General features: G+C 43.8%; 1 protein-coding gene and 1 long non-coding RNA gene across 6 annotated transcripts in view; one reads left to right on the forward strand and one right to left on the reverse strand.

The window, feature by feature from the left end:
• The window catches only part of LOC108178106 (uncharacterized), a 139,117-nt gene extending 116,234 nt beyond the window's left edge, over positions 1–22,883 (reverse strand). The window contains exon 1 of the long non-coding RNA XR_016212056.1: positions 22,380–22,883. This is a non-coding gene — a long non-coding RNA (uncharacterized LOC108178106). The remainder of the gene's footprint in view (positions 1–22,379) is intronic.
• HPGDS (hematopoietic prostaglandin D synthase) overlaps positions 323–24,929 on the forward strand; it is a 52,620-nt gene continuing 28,013 nt past the window's right edge. For 2 of the 5 annotated variants that reach the window (XM_089302621.1, XM_089302622.1), the window contains exons 1-2: positions 354–494; positions 17,217–17,358. In XM_089302621.1, coding sequence (XP_089158747.1) covers positions 17,226–17,358 — 133 coding nt within the window. In that variant the 5' untranslated portion in view covers positions 354–494; positions 17,217–17,225. Of the gene's footprint in view, positions 495–1,021; positions 1,112–4,439; positions 4,657–17,216; positions 17,359–24,929 lie in introns of those variants that run through there. The other 3 variants (XM_089302620.1, XM_070047860.2, XM_017347270.4) reach the window with 3 other exon arrangements.

Genomic DNA, 24,929 nt, shown 5'->3' on the forward strand with positions numbered 1-24,929 from the left:
CAAGGCATTGCAGAACCACAAACAGTTCACAGGGGAGAAACTCAAGGAGAAAGAACAAAAACCGGGCTCGCCTTGAGAGTTGGGGCAGCCGTGAGGAATTTGCCCATTAAACAGCATAGGAGTAACAGCTTTCCAATTAGCAAGTCATGGGAGAAAACAAAGATCTATTCAGTGAAAGTATAATATCCTGATGCACATTTTGCATAGCGTGCCGCCCAGTCTGTTGGCACAGGATGTGGGGGAAAGGCACGCCAGGAAAAGATAACTCGCTGGCTGGAGTGTGGTGGGGAAACCATCCCCAGGGGTGCACCTGTGATTTCCTCTTTTCCTTCTCACTAGTGAGGGAGACGGGCGCTTCTGTGCTCGTTTCTTCAACAGAGGGCGAAACCGAGAGAGGCACGAAGGCTCCCTGACACCCACTCGCCTTCCTGGTTTTCAATTCCAGAGCCCAACCACGGAAGAGGAAGGAGTTCCTGAGCAGAGACTCCGCAGAGGTAAGCCCTCGGATTCCTACCCATACGTCTCCTAAAGCACACATGCAGGCACTTCAAAAAGTTTGTGGGAAAATGGAATGAAAAGCAATTTTGAGACCGGTGCCGCGGCTCACTAGGCTAATCCTCCGCCTTGTGGCGCCGGCACACCGGGTTCTAGTCCCGGTCAGGGCGCCGGATTCTGTCCCGGTTGCCCCTCTTCCAGGCCAGCTCTCTGCTGTGGCCCGGGAGTGCAGTGGAGGATGGCCCAAGTGCTTGGGCCCTGCACCCCATGGGAGACCAGGAGAAGCACCTGGCTCCTGCCATCGGATCAGCGCGGTGCACCGGCCGCAGCGGCCATTGGAGGGTGAACCAACGGTAAAGGAAGACCTTTCTGTCTCTCTCTCTGCCTGTCCAAAAAAAAAAAAAAAAAAAAAGGCAATTTTGAAATTCATGCATAATTTTTATAATATGCGTTCTTATGAAGAGTCCTTATCCACAAGAATTTCAAACTTTATTTGCACGGAAGTAAACTTACCTTTTCTCTCCAGTTTCCGTGAACTCTCTATGAAGTACCCTCTAGTGGACGTACTCATTTAATCCTTGAAAATGATTTAGGAGCCCGTGCTGTGGCACAACAGGTAAGCAGCCACCTGTGACTCTGGCATATCCCATATGCCTGCCGGTTCCAGTCCCAGCTTCTCCACTTCCAATCCAGCTCCCTGCTAATGGCCTGGGAAAGCAGCAGAAGATGGCTCAAGTGCTTGGGCCCTGCCACCCACATGGGAGACCCAGAAGAAGCTCCTGGCTTCAGCCTGGCCCAGCCCTAACTATTGCGGCCGTTTGGGGAGTGAACCGGTGGAGAGTAGCTCTCTCCCTCTCTCTGTCTCTCTGTAATTCTGACTTAATAAATCAATAAAAAGATTTATTCCTGTTCATGTTTGGGTGCTTCCAAGACCCTTCTCTGGGTTTTGTCAGTTGCTTTATCTCGGGTGTCCAGAACAGTGCCTGGCAAAGATTGGGTACAAATCAGTATTCATCACTGTTAAATCCCGGTCTGCAGAAGAAGGAACTGAGGCAGAGGGTGCTGAATCCCCTACCTAAGCACCCACATCTGGGCAACTGGGGAGCATCCACACCTGGGCTGGGCCCAGAGCAGAGCAAGGAAGGGCAGCGCCAGGGGATCCTTTTGTGCTCCCAGGGAGGTGGCAGAACCAGAAGAAATGGCTGTGTTGAGCACTGGGTGACTGGAATATTAGGGAGCAGTCTCTGATTAACTGCCATATTTGGGCCAGAAAGTAGCAGGGAGCTACTGATGCGAAGGCCATGCACACAAGGACAGGGACAGACCTTGGCACAGCTGACAATGATCAAAGTGTTGCTCCTCCCCCAATCGCTGATGAATTACTTTGTTTTCCCTCAGCCAATAGTAAGAGTTTTAAAGCAGAAAATTGGGGCCAGCATTGTGCCATTGCTTCTTCGTATCCAGGCTGCTCCGTTTGCCATCCAGCTCCCTGGTCATGGCCTGGGAAAAGCAGTGGAAGATGGCCCAAGTGCTTGGGACCCCTGCTCCCCATGTGAGAGACCGGAAGAAGCTCCTGGCTTCGGGCTGGTTCCACTCTGGCTGTTGTGGCCATCTGGGGAGTGAACCAGCAGGTAGAAGACTTCTCTTCATGCCTTTTCCTTCTCTCTATAACTTTCAAATAAATAAATAAATCTTAAAAAAGAAATGGTCACAGGAAGTGAGGAAAATGCTATTTCTTGCATACTTGAACTTAATTTTTAAACTTGAAGCAGTCTCTTACGACAGGCAGCATTATGTAGAGAAAAAAATACGAAATGTAATCAAAAGAGCTAGGCTTTAACGGGCCTTGTCCCATTTGAAATTTCTGGGTGGTTTCCCTAGTTCCCTATGTCTGTTTCCTCATCTCTAAAATGAGGATTAAGAGTGATTGGCGTGGACAAAATGTTTTTTTTTTTTTCAAGATTTTATTTATTTAATTGAAAGAGTTACAGAGAGAGAGGGAGAGGGATATTTCGTGCACTAGTTCACTCCCCAGATGGGTGCAACACCTAGGTCTGGGCCAGACTGAAACCAGGAGCCTGAAACTCCATCATCTGGGTCTCCTTCATAGTTGGCAGGGGCCCAAGTACTTTTATAAAGTGTAGGTTAAGGGGCCGGCCCTGTAGTGTAGTGGGTAAAGCCGCTGCCTGTAGTGCTGGCATCCCATATATATACAGGCACCAGTTCAAGTCCTGGCTGCTCCACTTCCAATCCAGTTCTTTGCTATTGCCTGGGAAAGCAGTACAAGCTAGCCCAAGTCTTTGGGCCCCTGCACCCATGTGGGAGACCTGGAGGAAGCTCCTGGCTCCTGGCTTCGGATCAGCACAGCTCTGGCAGTTGCAACCATCTGGGGAGTGAACCAGTGGATGGAAGACCAGATCTTTCTCTCTTTCTGCCTCTGCTTCTCTGTAACTCTTTCAAATAAATAAATAAATCTTTTAAAAAAATAAAGTGTAAGTTGAAACTCAGTGAAAGATAACAAATGTGTTAATTTTGTATAGTCACCACTCCCATTCTATTTGCACCTGGTTTTGACTATATACTCGGTTTTTTAGGGGATTTTGGGAGTGGATAAGGGGTTATACTCAATTAAACATTTAGGGACCTGCATTTTTATTTTCAACTCTCATGTTTATAATAAATGATGCATGTTTATGATAAATGGATGCATGTTTTTCAAAATCAAAAGCACTTTGGAGACAGGGACTCTTACTTGACTGACAGGTCACTATTGCTGCCTTTGAGGGGAATTCTCTGCAAGTTGGAAGTCAGCCTGTGATTCAAACGTTTCTTGCATGATCCGCAGGCTGACTACCACACAGGCAGGTACTTTATTGGCTCTTTTCACTGAGCTGCCCTAATATTGCATACAGCTGCTAATGATTTCTGCACAAAGGAGTGAAAAAACAAATTTCAGCAAAGGACATGTACGTGCTACTCACCTGGGAAGGATTACCAGTGTGTACTGGAACCGTCACTCCAGGTTTAGATTAAACAATAGGCTCTCCTGCGAAATGACGGAAAACAGAATATTCCGGCAGCAGTGCAAATGTAAGGGTGCTTGTAAAAATGTGAATCGTGCAGAAACATTCAGTCACCAAGCCTGGCTTAGTGCCTGTGGCATGCCTGGCATTCGTCTTAGACCTGAGGAGACAACAGGAAGCAAAACAATGAGGTGCCTGCCCTGATGGAACCCCCATCCCACTGGAAGAGACAGAAAACAAAGTGATAAAACACTACACTATCTTGTCAGCCACTGCCATGAAGAAACCCAGGCCAGGTCAAGGATGAGACTGTGTGGTGGGTTCTGGTGAGAGCGAGAGACCTGGGCAGCAAAGGAATCTCCAAGGACACTTTTTAAAGTAAGGAAGCAAGGCTGATGCTGTGGCGTAGTGGGTAAAGCCACCACCTGCAGTGCCAGCATCCCATATGGGTGCCAGTTCAAGACCTGGCTGCTCCACTTCCGATCCAGCTCTCTGCTATGGCCTAGAAAGGCAGTGGAGGATGATGGTCCAAGTCCTTGGGCCCCTGCACCCACGTGGGAGACCCGGAGGAAACTCCTGGCTCCTGGCTTCGGATCGGTGCAGCTCGGGCCATTGCAGCCAACTGGAGAGTGAACCAGCACATGGAAGACCTCTCTCTCTGCCTCTCCTTCTCTATGTAACTCTGACTTTCAAATAAATAAATAAATCTTAAAAAAAAAAAAAAGTAAGGAAGCTAGTCTTGTGTGGATCTCTAAAGCCGGTTTACTTGGACTCATGGTTTCTCGTTCTCCAGGAGCCTACGATGTATGCCTGAAAACAAATGAGCGTGCAGCCATAGACACATGAACACACTCATTATTTGGACTTTTGCCTGTATGCAAATAAGTTGGATTGCTCGTACCCAGAGATCTTCCCCAATGTACAGAAAGCCCAGAAGTCTTTGCAGGCTTACACACGTAGGCCATGTAGAGCATGTGGGACGTTCCTGTTTCATCTGAGTGAGGGAAGAGATGTAGGTGGAAGTAAGTGGCCGCTTCTGCCATTGGCTGTGACCATCACTTACTCATCATAGAAACCAAGGTGCAGCCACATCCTCAGTCATAGAAGACACCAGAGACCCCAGAGAGACTCAGCACAAGTAAGTGAGACGTTAGAGCCCTGCAGAGGTTTCAAACCTGAGATGTTGTTCACTCTTTAAGGTTTGGTTGCTATTGCTGCCGTGTCTTGGTTGTGACTGAGTGACTGTCCTGGGACCTGGTTCACTGTTTTACTTACTCTAATCTTTATTCCTGACCATGTTGCAATGGAATGGTAATTTCTAAGAGAAAGCCAGGCACAGGAATTTTAGCCTGGCAAATATAGTCAAATACTAGAGAAGGATTCCGTCCTGATCAAGGTTTGTGATTGCCTCCAGGCTTTTCCCAAGTGAGCTTTCAAAGGAAGAAGGAGCAAAGAATTTCATTTCATGCTTCTTCATTTCTTTCTCTTCTTTCTAAACTTCAGGGATTTTAGGCATAATATTTTCTGTTATTTTAAGGACCACTTTGTTAGTGTCTGCATGTTTTGCCAAGAATCACATTCTAAAATCATTTGGTTTCAGAGATAGTTCAAGGAGTTTTTGCCCCAGGCTGGGAATTTGAACTCACAGTACCCAAGGGATATTTCGGTTATTCCTCTTGCTTTTGCTTTAACGTGAGTCAACCATTCAAAGTAGTATTTAGCTGGTATTTGGAGGGAAAATAGACCTAGCAGCTTGCTGGTTCAAAATTAAACATTTAGTGTTTGCTTTTTATCAATAACCAACTCGGTTAACAAAACCTCTTCCTCTTCTCTTTTGTTCTAAAATTTAAATCGAAGCTGGCAGCTTTTCCAGAACTGAATTAGCAATGTCTGGGGACCCTGTGAAATGAGGGGAACTAACATTGTTTTACCACCAACTGTCAGGAGTCATAAAGCACTCTTAGTTCACCTCACTAAGTGTGAGAAGTTCCGAAGTAAACACTAGCATCTCACATGAATGCTGTCTGTATCCTACTTGTGCCTTCTGAAACCCGGGGAGGGGGGAGGGAGCAGATATTGAATTCTATGCCACTACATTTTGTATAAGTTTATTACTGAACAAGTTAAGATGTAGCAAAGAAGAGCTGTCAGCAAATTCAGTCTTCATTTTTCTGCTTCAAACCTAGAGGTTATTGCTCAGTTACTATGCGTGTAAAAACTGCATGAGGATGTGGAATTCCCAGATATGTTTAAATTACTGATGTAGTTTATTTGAGAGGAAGAGTTCAAGTTGGCTACTGTTTTTGCAATGAATTATAAAATGGCAAATACTTAATTCCTTATTCGTAAGTTTTATATTCAGCAAAATTATTCTAGAAATTCCATCCCCCTCCTAGTTATCTGCTGAGATCTTATCAAGATGATTAACATCGTAATTGAATGCTAAGCTTCTTTGCCAGCCAATTGGGTTTTGGTTGTTATCTCTCTGGCACAGAGGCTAGAATTTTTAAGACTACTTTTTATTATGATCAGACAGGGATAGCCTCAATAGACTATTGGCTTAAGTCAAAATCAAATGGTTTGATTACGATAGTGACTATTTTATCAATGACCTTGTTAAAATTGCTTCTGGGGTTGAGATGTTTTTGTTGCTAATCAGTTGAACTATGTCAGCATTATATAAAGTAAAAATAACTACGTACCTAGGAGAAAGAACAAAAGTTCTCAAGATTGAACTTCCAAAAGCATTATTATTTCCCATGTAAAATATTTAATTTCCTAACAAGTGTAGCTGATATTAAAAGTTAAGTCTTCTAAATTTGATGGCCACATTCATAGGAGTTTCTGCCCAGGGTTGTTTTGAAAACTGTGTGTCTGATTTGTCAAACAGATTTCTAAGTGGCCTCTCAACCATCTGCTGAATCAGGAACTTCATGTGACTTCCGTTGCAGTGTTAAGTAAGCCGATGCTAAGTTGTGGGGGTAAAGGAGATCTTCAAGCATATTCAACTGTTTTACTTCATGTTTCTGTATCATTTCCGGTAATACATGCAATTTTTCGATATGGGATTCTCGCACAGAATGACAGTGGATGGGTTCGGATAGGAAGCTAACAGGAAGGTTAGCCTAGGAGGTCTCCTAGGCTAGTCAAGTCACATTAGGCAAGTCACATCCCAATTACCTGCATGCGAGTCCTGTGGATGACGTGAAGTGATCGTGGAATTCTGTGTATTTTGCTCTAAGGTCTCAGAACCCTTTGAGTCTAGCCCCTTTCTGTCCCCACACGTCTGTCATGTAGTCATGTATGAGGTTCTGTTTTGAGACTCACACAGTTCCATGTATCTGGTCCTGAACATGATATAAGCAGGCAGATAGGATTAAATCAATTAGACTCAGGAGCTGGAAGACCACGCCCTCCCCCACGCCCCTGGGTGACCTCATGCCCCTACCTGATCTTTCCTGTGTGTAACCACTCTCCTTTTGGAAGCTGATAAAAGGTGTGGAGTGCCCAAGGCCCTCTGCTTTCCTGCCCACACTACGCTGCCTGTGGCTGCTCCTAACCACACGCTTTGCTCCATGTGGCTCCCAGCCTGCTCTCTGCCTGATATGGACCCAGCTTCTAGACTTCTTTCTCCCTTAAATAAAGCCCTCATTTTCCTGTGTACTTCTCTCACTAAATAAATGCTAAAAACTTACCATGTCACCTGTTTTATTCAAGCTGATATTCAGAATTCTTATCTGAATAGATGGTAAGAACCCTTGAAATTTTAATATTAAAATAATAAAATAATTAATAAAGTAACCTATAGCAAACACACAGCACCTTACTTTAATTCCAAATCTTTTTATGTAAGTCTTACTATTTTTTACAAAAGACTTATTTATTTGAAAGGCAGAGTTGCAGAGAGAGAGGGAGAGATCTTGCATCTGCTGGTTCACTCCCCAAATGGCTGCAATGGGCAGAGCTGGGCCGATCAGAAGCCAGGAGCTTATTCTGGGTCTCCCACATGGGTGGAGGGGTCCAAGTATTTGGGCCATCTTCCACTGCTTTCTCAGGCACATTAGCAGGGAGGTGGATTGGAAGTAGAGTAGCCAGGATTTGAACCAGTGTCCATAAGGAATGCCCATGCTGTAGGCAGCAGTCTAACCCACTACACCACAGCGCCAGCCCTGTAAGTTTTACTATTTGGTAGGGCATGTCCTCCATTTGTATTCTCTTTATTCGTGATTGTTTTATTTTACTGAATCACCAGGGCTGCCCCGGACTGTGTTGAGTAGTACGTCTCCTGTTACTAGGGCTATTCCTGACATGAAAGGCAAAGCTTCCTTTGGTTCCTCACTACATATGAGAACTGTGCTAAGTTTGTAGCAGAGATTCTCCTTGGGTTAAGCAAGATTTCTTCCGTTCTGGCTTGCTAAAAGGTACCTCTCACCCCAAGAATTTTGATCACAAATCATTAATAAATTTTATAAATGCTTTTTTCTTTTTTGGTCTTTACTAAATTCTTTTTTCTTTTTTTTATCACTTACTATCTATTGAGATGATAGTATGGTTTATAATTTATCCCTTTTAATCTATTAATGTACTTAAAATATTTATTTACTTATTTGAAAGGCAGAGTTACAGAGATAGAGAAGGAGAGATAGAGAGAGAGAGATCTTTCCTCCATTGGTTCACTCCCCAAATAGGGCAACAGCCAGGGCTCAGCCAGGCCAAAGCCAAGAGTCTAGAACTCCATCACCTGGGTCTTCCACGTGGGTGACAGGGGCCTAAGTACTCAGGCCATCTTCTATTACTTTCCCAGGAACATTAGCAGGGAGCTGCATCAGAAGTGGAACAGCCAGGACTCCAACCAGCACTCATATGGGATGCCGGCATCACAGGCCATGTCATACTGCTATACCACAATTAATGTAGTTATTATGTCTATTAATGTAGCTTCTTATACAGATAGATTTTTTTTATTTTTATTTTTTGACAGGCAGAGTGGACAGTGAGAGACAGAGACAGAGAGAAAGGTCTTCCTTTTCCATTGGTTCACCCCCTAATGGCCGCTGGGGCTGGTGCACCATGCTGATCAGAAGCCAGGAGCCAGGTGCCTCTCCTGGTCTCCCATGCAGGTGCAGGGCCCAAGCACTTGGGCCATCTTCCACTGCACTCCTGGGCCACAGCAGAGAGCTGGACTGGAAGAGGGGCAACCGGGATGGCCCAGATAGATGTTTTGACGTTATAACATTTTACATTCCTGGGACAAACCCTATCTTATTAAATTTTCTTCCTTCCTTCCTTCCTTCCTTCCTTCCTTCCTTCCTTCCTTTCTCTCTCTCTCTCTCTCTCTCTTTCTCTCTTTCTTTCCCAGGCAGAGTTAGACCATGAGAGAGATAAAGAGAGAGTTATAGGCAGTGAGAGAGGGAGACAGAGAGAAAGGTCTTCCTTCCGTTGGTTCACTCCCCTAATGGCCTCTACGGCTGGCATGCTGTACCAATCCAAAGCCAGGAGCCGGGTGCTTCCTCCCCATCTCCCGTGTGGGTGCAGGGACCCAAGCACTTGGGCCATCCTCTGCTGCCCTCCTGGGCCACAGCAGAGAGTTGGACTGGAAGAGGAGCAACCGGGACAGAATCCAGCGCCCTAACCGGGACTAGAACCCGGGGTGCTGGTGCCGCAGGTGGAGGATTAGCCAAGTGAGCCACAGCGCCGGCCAAATTTCCTTTTTATATACTGCTAAACTTGAATAGTTAATCATTTATTTAGAATGTTTATATATTTTAAATATTTTATTTATTTGCAAGAGAGAGAGGCAGAGCTAGAGAGAGAGAGGTCTTCCATCTGCTGGTTCACTCCCCAAATGACTGCAATGGCCAGAGCTGAGCTTATCCAAAGCCAGGAGCCAGGAGCTTCTTCCAGGTCTCCCATGCAAGTGCAGGGGCCCAAGGACCTGGGCCATCTTCTACTGCTTCCCCAGGCCACAGCAGAGAGCTGGATCAGAAATGGAGCAGCCGAGACTCAAACCGGTGCCCACATGGGATGCCGGCACTGCAGGCGGTGGCTTTGACCCACTGCGCCACAGCGCCAGCCCCAGGATGTTTATATTTACATTGTAAGCCACATTCATCATTTACATGTCTGAATCTTTTCCATTTTTATATACTCTGAAACTATTTACAAAAGATAAGGATCACTTTTCTCTTGGACATTAGCAAAGATTCGCCAGTTAAACCAGCGGGCCCTGATATTTTCCTGGGGGAACCTAATTTAAGTTTCTTTACTGGTGATTGTGAACTGTAGGCTTTCAGCTTTTTTAAAAATTTGATTGTATTAGTGTATATATTTCTCAAGCAATTTTCATTTAACTGATGTCTTCAGATGTATTGTCATAAACTTATTTGTAGGGTTCGCTTCTAATTCTTTAAATATTTTGTCTGTGGTTATGATCCCTTTTTGGCAATATTATTGGTGACTTTTCCCATGTTTTCAGCTTTGCTTTAGGTTTACATTTCTACTCTAGTTTCATGGCACAGGCCTGGCCTTGCACGGTGTATCCCCAGAGCCTCCGTCTGTGGGAAGAACTTCCTTTCTCTTTTATTCTGAAGGAGCCCAAGTGCCAGCTGGCAGCTGCCCACCTCAGAACTGGGGACCCTGCTTACCTAAGCATTTGGTTTCCATTTATTTTGGTCAGGGCTATGTTTATCTTGCTTTTAAGCCTAACCATATATTTTTTGATTTTACTTTTTATAATTCATTTTTCATTCTTATATGCTTTCAGCAGGATGGGTTTATCAAATACCATGATCTTGGGGAGTTGAGTCCGATAAAATCAGCCAAACTAGCACAATGACCTCCACAAGGACAGGAGCCATGCTGCCCTCCCCCCGCCCCGCCCTCCCTCAGTCCTGTCCTCCCTTTGTCTGTCTGTCTGTGTGTCTCTGACACATACCATTTGTCAGGCTCTGCAATGGCATTGTGCACACACTAGTTTCATTGTCATTTTAGAGGTGAAGAAGCTGAAGTTTGAAACAAGGGACTTTCTCCAGGCCATTTGGATAGTGAGTGACAGGGCTGCCTCCACAACCACGCCCTCTCTTCCATCCTGCACCTGCTCTAGCCCTTGAGCCTGTTCTTCATGCTGCCCCTTGAGGGCGCTGGGGATGTGTTCGACTTTTCTCCTTTCAGCCCAGCTCCTTCACGAAATAAATGCTTTGACAAATGGCATCATTATAACAGGGATGACTGCTAAATCCCTTAAGAGGCCAAGGGGACTGGTGTTGTGGCACAGTGGGGTAAGCTGCTGCCTGAGAAGCCAGCATCACACATGAGTGCTGGTTCAAGTTCCAGCTGCTCCACTGATGGTTTTCAAGATTTATTCATTTACTTTGAAAATCAGACTGAGAGAGAGAGAGATATCTGGTTCACATCCCCGATGGCCACAATGGCCTGCACTGGGCCAGTCTGAAGCCAGTAACTTCCTCTGGGTCTCCCACATGGATGAGAGGGGTCCAAACACTTGGGCTGTCCTCCACTGCTTTCCCAGGCCATTAGCAGAGAGCTGGATCAGAAGTGGAGCAGCAGGGACATGAACTGGTGCCCATATGGGATGCTGGTGCCGCAGGTGGCAGCTTTACCAGCTAATCCACAACACCAGACTCCTCATTCCTGACTTCAGCCTGGTCCAGTGCTGCCTGTTGTGACCAGAAGTGAACCAGCAGATAAAAGATCTCTCCCCTGCCCCTCTCTCTCTCAGTAGCTCTACTTTCAAATAAATAAATAAATAAATAAATAAATAAATCTTTTTTTAAAAAAGGGAGGGGGACCATATTCTTGTGGCAGCACCCTCTACAGTTCTCATTGGCATTTACTATGAATTTCCTTATTGGTTTTTATCAGCCTTAGAAACATTTACTTGGAATTCCTTCTGTCAGTTTTTATGCAAAGCATTATAAAGTATAGAAAGGAGTCTTAGAATTAGTAAATATTTACAGCTGCTTTTATCTTTACTTGTTTTTCATGTTATAAAAGTATGTGCATGTAATCTGAAAAACAATACTTTCCAAGTTTGGAATTGGGTAACTGTTGAAATCAGGCTTTTTCTTAGCAGAAAATATAATGATGCCAGTAACTGCAAGAATGCAATGCACAAGTACAGCTTCATTAATGAGTTATGACTGTTGAAAGAATGTTCTAGAAAAAAAGATAAACACTTGTCAGAGGTCCATGGACCTCTTCCAAATCTTAGATTTAAGATATATTTGCAGAGAAATATAGATAGCTTCCAAGAGATGCTGAAATTTTTAAAATTTCTTCCTTATTTGAGTGAAATAAAGCAGTTGAAATGCAAAGTAGCAACAACAAACACAATCCTTTTATTTTCATGCACAAATAAGGGAATATGTGGTAACTGAATGAGTAAAGATACATCTTTAATTTTTAATATTAATCATAATAGATGTATACATCTATACATGTTTGTAAAGAAAAAGTAATTTTGTGCTGTGTGAATATTGACCTACAACAGCAAAAAGTCTACAAAAGTTCATATAGAATGCTTTTTGAATATTTATTTGAAAGGCTGAGTGATGGGGATAAAGACAGAGAAAGCTCTTCCATCTGGTGTTTCATTCCCCAAATAGTTACAACCAAGGCTGTACCAGATCAAAGCCAGTAGCCTGGGACTCCATCCAGGTATCCTATGTGGGAGCAGGGGCCCAAGCACTTGGGCCATCCTCTGCTGCTCTCCCAGGTGCATTAGCAGGGAACTGGATTAGAAGCGAAACAGCCAGAACTTGAACCAGCATTCTGATATGGGATGCCAGCACACAAGTGCTGGCTTAACCTGCTGCACCACATTCAGATAGAAACTATAAGTAAGAACAACATATCTGGGGCTGGCGCTCTTGTGTAGCAGGTAAAGCCGCCACCTGCAGTTCCAGCATCCCATATGGGTGCCAGTTCAAGACCTGGCTGCTCCACTTCCAGTCCAGCTCTCTGCTGTGGCCTGGGAAAGCAGTGGAGGATGGCCCAAGTCCTTGGGCCCCTGCACCCACATGGGAGACCTGGAGGAAGCTCTTGGCTCCTGGCTTTGGATCGGTGCAGCTCTGGCCATTCTGGCCATCTGGGGACTGAACCAACAGATGGAAGACCTCTCTCTGCCTCTCCTTCTTTCTGTGTGTGACTGTTTCAAATAAATAAATAAATCTTTAAAAAAATATGATACATAAAACTTTTTCAGAAAGAATTTTATCCTTTACATTTGTTATTTACAGTTTTTGTGCTCTTGTATCTTTCCCACTCTTTATGTCTAAACTCCATATTGCTAAGTAACCTGGGAAACAGCCTCACGGCTCTGCTGGGTATTTCTGTTAGTGGCCCAAATTTGAACTCCTCTACAAATACCTGTTTCTCCTTCCAATGAATCTAGAGCTGTAAAATTGGAATTATCATTAGTTTAGCCAATTCTGTCTTCAGAGAATATTCCTCACCTGCTTTATGGGTGTCATACGCACATTTCACTTAGGTGTGGACTGGACTGGCAGGAGTGGGGCAGGATGCAAAAAGATTGGGGGAGGGTGCTCGGTTTCTTTTAGGGAGCCCAAGCCCCATTCCACGACAGGGAGACCAGGGGCAGAGGCATGGATCTGCTAGGAGTCCCCACCACTGGGATTTCTTGGCCTCAGGAAGGGTCTAGATAGAGAAGAGCCAGTTCAGTTATCTCAAGGTCATACTCTCCACAGGTGGACCCCAGGAATAGAAACTTGAGACCAGAATTTGGCAATCTGGACTTTATGATTTGTGTTTGATGTTTTCTGTTATGTGATTTTAGATGGAACTTTATTTTGAAGCTCAAGCCTAACTTTTCCTTTTATCTAATATCCCATTAATATTCTTTAAAAGACTTTCTTAGTAAAAAAAAAAAGAACTATTTTTAATTCACTCATTCTACTGAACATTTGTCATACATTTTATTCATTTAATTACTAGAATTATTTCTTTTTAGTGTGTGGTGATCAGTTTGTAATCAATTATAAAGCAAGAGTTCAAAGTTACTATTGTGAATGCTAATAATTATTAAGTATTTAGCATTGTGCCAAGTACTTTATGTGTGTAACGTATCAATCTCCAAATCCATGTTATGAAAAGTTGGCTTTGAAACTCGGGGAGATTTTATTAACTAGCCCAAAGATGCACAATAATGAAAGGGAAGAATTGAGCTCCAATTGAAAATGTGTCTCAGCTGCTGGATCATTATAATATTACAACACATTCTACAATAATAAGTGCTTTTCAAAGCCATTAACTTGGGTGGGCATGTGGCAGAGTGGTTAAGATATTGCTTGGCAAAAATACTGTATCTTCAATGTGATTGAAATTTGATGGAAGTATGTGCAGGAGAATGTACTGGGATACCTGTTCTCTATTTTGTGTTTTGGTCACTACATTGCCCTTCTCTTTCAAACCTTATGCTGAATTCTAAGAACATAATCAGTCCATTGTGCTCATTTACCCCTGGGAAAGTTGATGCTGTAGGGCTGAAAACAGATGTGGTCGGCCAACAACCTCTGTTCCTGGTTTTTGTTTTCTGGAGGCCTGAGTTCCTAGGGAGGATTGTGCTAGGCTTAAAGCAAGAAAGGTGGTTGAGGAAGAGAAAGAAGCCAGACAAGAGGGTTTTCCAAGAATGGGAAAAGGAATAGATGTGTGCAGATCATTGGTTAAGTGGGAATTCCCCTCTCAGTTATTCCCAGGTGAGACAGCAGGGTCTCAGGAGAGAATATCTCTGGGATATGGCTAAAAGGGGTGGACCCCAAACACCAGAACTTCCAGCCTCAGCAGGGTCCTGGTGCCAGTCTTGGCACCTATACAGCACAGTGCTCTGCTTCCTAGGTTGGGACTATGAATAAGAGCAGCAGCGAGAGCCCCACTTTCTAGGCACTCTTCGATTCTGGGGAGACCTTAGAGAGGTAGAACTCTACCCCAACTACAACAGAAAATAATCAGTTGGGATGGAACTTTCCATCTGTCCAGTGGGATGGAAGCTCGAGATTAGACTTCATTTCACACACTTTCAAAATGCCAGTGTGGTACTTCTTACACACTCAAGTTTGGGAGGTAAGATTCATACTCGTTATTCATACATGAATATGGAAGAAGAAATCATTCTGGAAAGTTAATGCCAAAATGATAATAATGACCCCTTCTGGGTGATAAGTTTGAGTTTGTATTTTTCAATTTTGCTTGACTTTTCTTTATTTCCTTGATTTTCTGTAATGGATAAGTAAGTACTTTTAAAGTTTTATAATCAAAATACTCAAAGAATCATGTTTAGCAAAATTGTGCTTTCTCCACATTTTATATTTATTCTCTACATAGATGTTTTGGTTGTCATATTTTTGTGTGGGTTGGAGTAGAAACTAGGTGAATTAGCTAAGACCGTGGACCTGAAAGAGACACAGCTGTGAGTTTTACACACAATTCCACAGCTTACTACCTTTCTCAGATCACATTTCTCTGAAAATCTGAAATAAAGGTTCACATGCGTGTGATTTATTAAGGAAATGTTTCTGGGAAAACCAATGAAGGAGTGGGCAACTCAGGCCAGGGAAAGGAAAGAAGCCATGCAAGGGTAATATTTCAGACAGAGTAGGAGCCTCACGCAATCCTCAAGGGAGCTCTGAGATATAAATTATGGGAGGCCGGAGCTTCCGGCCAGGGCGTTCACCCGATGTGCCACAGTGCTGGCTAGGAGGTATAAATTATGCCTCACAGTTTGGCCTGCCTTGAGGCAAGGGAGCTGGGCTTTCCTAGCTCCAAATCAGTGAGTTACTGCCTACAGAGCCACCTGCGGAAACAAAATGTCCCAGGACTTCTGGCTTTCTGCACAGGGCAGAAGAGTCACAGAAGCATAGTGTGCCCAGAAAGCAGTCCACAAGTAGACAGGAAGTCCGTGTAGGCGAGCTGGAACTCTTGTATCCCTGAGTAATGATGCTGTCTGCTTAATCATTGATTTAATATGCTCATCTTCCCAGGATGCAACAGGTGCATCCTGGATCAGGGTGCTTGCTGGGACTCTCACCTCACCTGCATATCCAGCTGGGATACCCCCACTTCCTTATAAAAAGAAGTGGAAGGCAGGAAAGCTCTCCTTCTGCCATGGACCTTACTTAGAGTCCATTTTCTCTCTTTCCACCACTGAACCCTGCTCAGACCTACTAATCCCATGTATACTCTTTTGCCATGGGTCTTGAGTAGACCTTCCCATTTATGGTACCACTTTCAGTTTTTCCTTTCTGTCATGTACAAGCAACTCTTTGGCACATTCACGTTGGGTATTTCTCTGTGTGGAGCAGCCCACACTCAAGCATGAATGTATGTTTATTTCCTCAGTGCCAAATAAACTCTGTGCCTGTTTACACACACGTACACACAAAGATGCTATTTGGGATGCATGAACCATTTGGAGTGCCTGGGTTCAAGTCCTGACTCTGCTCTGGACTCCAACTTCCTGCTGATACTCATCCTTGGAGGTGACAGGAGACCCAGTTTGAGTTCTGGGCTCCTGGCTTCAGCCTGGCCTAGGCCAAGCTATCATAGCCATGTCCCGAATGAAACAACAGGTGGAAGATCTCTCTAATTCTGTCTCTTCTCCCACTTCCACCCCACTTCCTTTCAAATAATTTTTTAAAAAAGAAATTTTAAGGGGCCAGCGCTGTGGCGTAGTGGGTATACAGCATCCCATATGGGCGCTGGTTCAAGTCCTGGCTGCTCCACTTCTGATCTAGCTCTCTGCTATGGCCTGGGAAAGCAGTGGAAGATGGTCCAAGTCCTTGGGTCCCTGCACCCATGTGGAGATCCAGAGAAAGCTCCTGGCTCCTTCCTGGCTTCAGATTAGCACAGGTCCAGCCATTGCGGCCAAATGGTTAGTGAACTAGCAGATGGAAGGCCTCTCTCTCTCTCTCTCTCTCTCTCTCTGCCTCTCCTCTGTGTAACTCTAATTTTCAAATAAATAAATAAATCTTTTTTAAAAAATAAATTTTAAAAATCATTAGCCATTTATAAACAATTGGGATGACATGATACAGTACACAAAAACAAAATGATAATGACTTATATGTAATAGAAGCATATTAGCAACCTCTCTGAAATAGAAGGAAAGCTTCCCTTTTCCTTTACAAAGAGGTGAAGGAAGAAGCTTGTCATTGTCCTATCCCAACAGAAATCCCCAGGTGGGGTGTGTGTGTGTGTGTGTGTGTGTGTGAGAGAGAGAGAGAGAGAGAGAGAAAGATCTTCCATCTGCTGGTTTACTTCCCAGATAGCCACAAGGACTTGGCAATGCCTGGCTGAAACCTGAAGCCTGAAGCCTGGAATTCTATGCAGGTCTCCCACATAGGTGGCAGGGGCCCAAGGACTTTGGCCACGTTCCAGGTGTTTTAGCTGGGACCTGGATTGGAAGTGGAGCAGCTGAGGCTTGACCTGCACTGTGATAGCCAATACTGGCATCGTGAGCAGAGGGTAGCTTAACTTTCTGCAACACAATGCTGGCTCCAAGTTTCCACATATTAGATAGTCATTTATGATCTTGGTTTTGCAATGTTCTCCCGTCTCTGACTATCTCAAAAGACGCTGTGAAGCTTTCAGACATGTCCCCGAAGAAAATTATCGAGACATCCCTTGTGGACCGTTAAAGTAACCCCTCCTCTCCTCTCCTTCCAGAATCTCATCATGCCCAACTACAAACTCACTTATTTTAATATGAGGGGGAGAGCAGAAATCATCCGGTACATATTTGCTTATTTGAACATAAAGTATGAAGACCGCAGAATAGAGCAAGCTGACTGGCCTGAAATCAAATCAAGTAAGTAGCACGAATGAAAACGTAGGGAAAACGTGCTTTGAGAACCTTTAGTCCTTCGTCAAGAAAATGAACAAATAAAGATGTTTTCATCTCCTGTGGCTTTAAATTGTGAAGCCGTCATTCAGGCAAGCTAAATCGGTACACTATGACTCAGCAGATTTCCTATTAGTGATGAAAACACAAGCCTCACAGACAGCAACTACAAAAATAAACAGAGGGCCTTGCCAGAAGAACTGAATCAGACATGAGATGCATGCACCGTTGTATATTTTATAGTTGCGATTACTGAAGTGCACAGACTCTGAGTAATTTTTCCAGTTTCCATCCCTAACAGGTTGAGCTGATTCAAACCTGCATCAGTTTAATTCTCTCCCCCAAGTATTTTTGCATGAGAAAATGCCAACAATAATGATAAGTGACAATTGGTAATTTAACAATACATCCCCACATGTCTTTTGGAAGCATGCCTTCTGTAAAAGACGTTGTCTTTATAATGACCACCCCCTTCTTTTTAAGCAGAGATGTTTCTGTCTGATAGGATAGAATATCTTACTTCCTGTTCTCATGAGACTTTACCATTAATCTGCAAATGTTTTTCCTGATATTGGGGTTTTTTTATTACTAGATTTTTTTTTATTTTTCCCAAAAGAAATCTTTTATTTAAGGAAAACAAACTTCATGCATTTCATAAGTAAAACTTTAGGAATGCAGTGATTCTTCTCACCATACTCACCCTCTCACCCACACTCCCACACTCCCACTCCCCCGACTCCCAATCCCATTCTCCACTAAGATCCATTTTCAATTAACTTTACACACAGAAGATCAACTCTACGCTAAGAAAAGAGTTCAACAATTTGCACAGAAAGCGAAACAAAACTGTTCCTCAACAGGCAAGACAAGGGCTGTTCAAAGTCATTGCAACTCGAAGTTAATTTCACTTTTTTTTTTTTTTTTTGAGAAACTTAATTTACTTTAAAGAAACACCCAAGAATGTTACATCTTTTGGGAGCACTTAGACATAACTATACCTTATAAGATATAAGAATGTTCTTCATTTAATATATTAGAAGAAAGCAAGTCCTTGAGAACAAGTTTTATAATTAATTAAGGAAGCACCTAAGAAAACAAGCAGTGGAGTTTATAATTTAGGCATAACTAAAACTTATGAGACAAGAATATCCTCCACTTAATACATTAAAACAAAATAAATCTTTGAGAACAAATTTTACTGTTAACTCTCATAATACAACTCTTTGAGGACAAAGGTCTTGCATGGGAAGTTAGTGCATAGTGACTCCTGCTGTTAATTTAACAATTAATACTCTTATGTATGATGTCAATGATCATCTGAGGCTCTTGATATGAGCTGCCTAGGCTATGGAAGCCTTTTGAATCCACAAATTCCATCGGTATTTAGACAAGGTCATAAGCAAAGTAGAAGTTCCCTCCTCCCTTCAGAGAAAGGTACCTCCTTCTTTGATGACCACTTCTTTCCACTGGGATCTCACTCACAGAGATCCTTCCTGTAGAATATTTTTTGCCATAGTGTCTTGGCTTTCCATGCCTGAAATGCTCTCATGGGCTTTTCAGCCAGACCAGAATGCCTTAAGGGCTGATTCTGAGGTCAGAGTACTGCTTAAAGCAATTGTCATTCTATGTGCATATGATTTTAAGATAAAAGTTGTATCATAGGTGAATTTCATTTTGTCCATGAAATGATTAGGTCAAGATGAATAGCATAGTGCAAGGATAGTACACACACCAAATTCTGTATTTAAGCTTTTAAAATTTTCATTTTTCTTTTAGAGCCTCATCCCCTAGTCTGTCTTGACTTGTTTCTGTTATTGAAAATGTAGTTTTCACATTTTCTTAATATCTTTATAAAATTCATGATGATTAAGATATTAATTTCAAATCATTTATGAGCCAGAGACCTACCACTGCGTTGTCTTCAAGAAGATAGAAACTTCATAGACATAAAAACTCAAATAGAAATAGTGATTTTTCTCCATGAGATTGTCAAAGACTAGGCTTGCTCTTGTTTATCTGCCACCCATGGCTGTCTTATTTACAGAGTGTAAGATAGTTCACTCTCTTTCCACATTTGGGCTCTTTGGAAGTATGAAAAAGGGAGGAGGCATACCCTTTCTTTTCACAGCTTGACCAGATAGTTACATAGAACTTCCATTACATTCCCTTGGCATGTTAGAACTTAGTCACACATTGGTGACATGTTACTGTGAGGGAAGCAGGGAAATGTTGACTTTATTGTGAATAACACCTTGTCCAGCTAAAACTCCAGCTAAAACTTTATTACTTTGAGAAGAAAGGTTAAAATAGGTACAGAGATGCAGTTTCTATTACAAATTTTATTTGTTCTTATCTCCCATCCAGTTTAGCAGTGCTCTCTGGTGTTTGAAACCCTCTACAATATCCCCTTTGCTAGAACCTGGAATTAACTCAATCTTTGGTCAACCCTTTCCATAATTGAATAATTCTACTAAAAAGTTCTTTCTGGCCAAACCTGCCAAACTGATCACATTTGTTTTACATTTTCTCTCTTCTTTAATAATAGGAAAATATTTTGGAAAAAAGACAAAACACCATAAGGACAAAAACATCAACTTGAATAGGAGAGCAGAAAAATCTGGAAGCTAGAAAGCCAGTAAAAGAATGCTAAGGAGACAGTAGGTTCGTAAAGGCCAAAAAAGAAGCCTGGAGGAGGAAAAGGCAAGCAGAATCATTCTGAGTTCCTGAAAAAGGCTCAGGGAGCAGCAGCAACAGGCAGCTTTAAAAGCTGAGCTAATAGAGGATTGACTGGAAGAATGTGAGAAAGCAGTAGGACCACCAGCTCCTTCCCCCTCCCTGGGAAAAATGTGGACATTACTCTCAGGATAGGATGCACCAGAGGATTCTGGGACAACAGGCATGTCTGAAGACACAATACGATAATAAATATTCAAAGGAAGTCTAGAAACTAAACTGTGAGACCCAAAGTTCCTTTTTTTAAAAAAAAAAAAGATTTATTTATTTTATTTGAAAGAGTTACACAAAGAGAGGAGAAGCAGAGAGAGAGAGAGAGAGGTCTTCCATCCGATGGTTCACTCCCCAGATGGCCGCAATGGCCGGAGCTGTGCAGATCCAAAACCTAGAGCCAGGAGCTTCTTCTGGGTCTCCCACACGGGTGCAGGGGCCCAGAGTTGTATCATCCTCCACTGCTATCCCAAGCCACAGCAGAGAGCTGGATTGGAAGAGGAGCAGCCAGGACCAGAATGGGCGCCCATAGGGGATGCCGGCACTTCAGGCCAGGGCTTTTTAACCCACTGCGCCACAGTGCTGGCCCCCCTAAGTCCCTTTAACCTACTCTACAATTAGCATGCTGCAACCAGGCTGATATCTCTCAGACAGAAACTGGAGGAATGCTCTCTGGGACAACTGATCGGCCTAAGGGAATAATCTAATGGATACTGAATATATTAAGTCTGTCAGTGAAGTGGCCCAGCCAATTCTGTTGGCAAGGGCCTCCCATGCACCCTGAGCTTCCAGTCACTTTTATTTCTTTGTCCTTTATAGCAGGAATGGCAAAGCAAAAAATCAACAGATATTTGAGAAAAGTCTCTAATATGAAAGTAGGCATGAATGAAGCAGAAGGAAAAAAAAAACAACTCTGATGGAAACAGGATAATTTAGAGGAAAAAAAAAACTTTCAAAAATATTATATGATGTCCACTATAAGAACTGGGTACTGGGCCGGCACCGCGGCTCACTAGGCTAATCCTCCGCCTTGCGGCGCTGGCACACCGGGTTCTAGTCCCGGTCAGGGCACCGGATTCTGTCCCGGTTGCCCCTCTTCCAGGCCAGCTCTCTGCTGTGGCCAGGGAGTGCAGTGGAGGATGGCCCAGGTGCTTGGGCCCTGCACCCCATGGGAGACCAGGAAAAGCACCTGGCTCCTGGCTCCTGCCATCGGATCAGCGCAGTGTGCCGGCCGCAGCGCGCTGGCCGCGGCAGCCATTGGAGGGTGAACCAACGGCAAAGGAAGACCTTTCTCTCTGTCTCTCTCTCTCACTGTCCACTCTGCCTGTCAAAAAAATAAAATAAAATAAAAATTTATAAAAGAACTGGGTACTATAAAAGAAATGCTCCAAGACAAAAGTTCTTGAACATTGAGAATGTGGGGACCTGTGTTGTGGCACTGTGGGTTAAGCTGCCACCTGCCATGCATATGGACACCAGGTCAAGTCCCAGCTGATCCACTTTCAATCCACATCTAACTCCCTGCTAATACACCTGGGAAAGCAGTGGAGGACCAGCAGATGGAAGATCTCTCTCTCTCTCTCTCTCTCCTCTCTCCTCTCTCCTCTCTCCATAACTCCACCTTTCAATTAGAAAAAAATTAAAAATAAATAGACTTATTAAAAATTAAAATGAAAAATTGAGAATGTGAATGTGATACAAACAAAACCAATCAATTTTTCAATAGAGGGCTGGTGCCGTGGCTCACTTGGTTAATCCTCCACCTGTGGCGCCGGCATCCCATATGGGCACTGGGTTCTAGTCCCGGTTGCCCCTCTTCCAGTCCAGCTCTCTGCTATGGCCCAGGAGGGCAGTGGAGGATGGCCCAAGTGCTTGGGCCCCTCCACCCGCATGGGAGACCAGGAAGAAGCACCTGGCTCCTGGCTTCAGATTGGTGCAGTGCCGGCCGTAGCAGCCATTTGGGGAGTGAACCAAAGGAAGGAAGACCTCTCTCTCTGTCTCTCTCTCTCTCTCACTGTCTATAACTCTACTTGTCAAATAAAAAAAATAAAAAATAAAAATAAATTTAAATTTTTTTCAATTGAATGATGAAAATCAGGAAATCTTCCAGAAAACACAATAGGACAAGCAAATGGAAAATAGAAAAAAGGAAGATCAGTGAAACTGAGGATCCATCAGTTTAGGAGGTCACCTTCCCAATGAGATTCTAGGAAGAGAGAACATATAACAGAAGAGAGGCAAACTTTTTAAAGACTCTCCCTTACCCAAAATTGAAAAGTGTCTCCTCATGGCTTTTATACATTGGTCTTCCACTTGCCATTTTCGTTCATGGAGAACAGATTATTCTTTCTTTTTTCATCTGAATACCGGAGGCCTTCAAAAAGTTCACAGAAAATGTGTGTTATGAAAAAACTACCCATGGACTTCAAAACATTTTGCACCAAAATCCAGCTTATCTTTCAATTCCGTTTCTCAAAAACACTTTAAGAAGTACTCTTAGAATTGAAGAAGCTTGGTTGAAGACACTGGAGGGAATAAAGAGCATTGTGGAGCAGCCAGTTGAATAAAAGTGCTCTGAGTGAAGAGAAAGGTCCAGAATCCAGCCCCCGGTTAACTTGCGCGTCTGTGGGTCTACTTAGATAAGAACTGTGGATCTTCCTTGTTTCTCTGATCATCATCGTGAATTTCAGCTCAACCTTCCCACCCCTGACCCTACTGGTTGATTTAGATACTGTTTCCCATGGCCCATCCGAGCTCTGCAATACACCCGGGCGTAAGGGACAACTCTCCTCTCCTCCCTGAGTATTCCAATTTTAGCCGCTGGGTTGCATTTCCCTGCCACCCAAGCAGGTGTCCTCTGAACAGGCTCCCATTACACAGCATCTGCTGAGCAGTGTGTGGTGCCAATGAGGAAACACAATGTTCCGAGCACAGGAACAGCGCAGGACGCCATGGCACCATCACCCTGTCACAGACATTATCCTACGGCGTTTTCCCAAGATCAGAGTAGTTACATTGGCAGCCATATCACACTAAGGACTTATATTCAATGTCACTAAATTCCTTAGAGCTTTTTTTAAAAAAATTATTTATTTGAAAGGCAGAGTTACAGAGAGACAGAGCAAAGAGAAAGAGAGGTCTTTCATCCACTGGGTCACTCCCCAGATGGCCATGATAGCCGGAGCTGCGCCTATCTGAAGCCAGGAGCTGGGAGCTTCTTCCGGGTCCCCCATGTGGGTGCAGGGGCCCAAGCACTTGGATCATCTTGTGGTGCTTTCCCAGGCACATTAACAAGGAACTGGAAGTGGAGCAGCCGGGACTCGAATTGCTGCTCATGTCAGATCCTGTTGCTGCAGGCAGCAACTTCACGCATTAAACAACAGTGCCAGCCCTCCTTAAAGCTTTTGGACAGGAGCTCCTGTTTACTGATGACCCACTGGAACTATTCCTTTCTAGAACCAAAAATGAAGAACTTAGCATTTGTCTACTTAAATTTCTTCTTGCCCCCCTTTTTTTTTTTTTTAAGATTTATTTATTTGAGAGGTAGAGTTATAGACAGTGAGAGGGAGAGACAGAGAGAGAGGTCTTCCATCCTCTGGTTCACTCCCCAAATGGCTGCAACGGCCAGAGCTACGCCGATCCGAAGCCAGGAGCCAGGAGCTTCTTCCGGGTCTCCCATGTGGGTACAGGGGCCCAAGGACCTGGGCCATCTTGTACTGCTATCCCAAGCCACAGCAGAGAGCTGAATCAGAAGAGGAGCAGCCAGGACTAGAACCAGTGACCATATGGGATGCTGGTGCCACAGGTGGAGGATTAACCTACTGCGCCATGGCGCCGGCCCCTTACCTTTCTTCTTGTTAGAGGCAACCCAATGTTCCAGTTGTTGGCAGTTATCCCCAAATTGACTTAAACACACCCAGTGACTGAAACTTACGTTAACACAAGAGTGCATACCCCACTGCCCAGAGTTGTGGGTGCCAATGAAATTATTCTTTATCTTGAGCTACCATCTGCCCTTTATCCTGTTACTTTTTGGCTCTCATCCTGCATTTCATAGCTAGTTGGAGTAAGTCACAATTTTCTCCCATTTGATAGCTCTGCCACATTTGAAGATAGCTGTTAAGTTCACCTGAGTGTTTTCTCCTCCTCTAGGGGAAGAGGGCAAGGGCTCTTCAACCAATCCTCATAGAATGTGCTTCTCAGATCTCTCTCTAACTTGGATACCATTCTCCGGGCTTGCTCAGATTTTGAACATCTTTCTCAAAACCTGGCTCTCAGAATTATGAAAACAACTGAGCAAGTGTTCCACCAGCTCTCAGTGTGAACCCCACCCCTACATGGTGTGTGGCCTGGGTGATTTACATAAGCTCTCTCAACTTCATTTACGAAGTGAGATAACAGCTCACACATTCTTGCTAGGGTTCTTATAAGTACTGGGAGATGAAATGGGCACAGTAAGTATTTAGCACAATGCCTGGCAAGAGGGAGGCCTCCCCACCTCTCAGTGTTAGTTAGATGTGTTAGTTCCCTCTTGTTCAGACTGATGTTGCTTCAAAGAAATCACCCGACTCAAGTCAGTTTTATTTGTGATTCTCTTCTGCCTTGCATTATCTCAGGCACTTGGAACAGTACTTGGCACACTCACTAGGTAAACACTGTAAGATGATTTTGTGCCTGATGCGAATTGTAGTTCACCCTGTACTCAGTATGCTTATAACAGCTGGAAGGAGAGGCACAACATGGAGTCCAGTGGTTGTGTGAGAGTCATGGCATTATAAGTGGCACCTTATTCTTTTCTGTCTTTCCAAAATAAT

The sequence above is a fragment of the Oryctolagus cuniculus genome, chromosome 8 (assembly GCF_051225735.1).
Source record: "Oryctolagus cuniculus isolate XC-2025 breed Fujian yellow rabbit chromosome 8, ASM5122573v1, whole genome shotgun sequence".
NCBI classification, from domain to species: Eukaryota; Metazoa; Chordata; class Mammalia; order Lagomorpha; family Leporidae; genus Oryctolagus; species Oryctolagus cuniculus.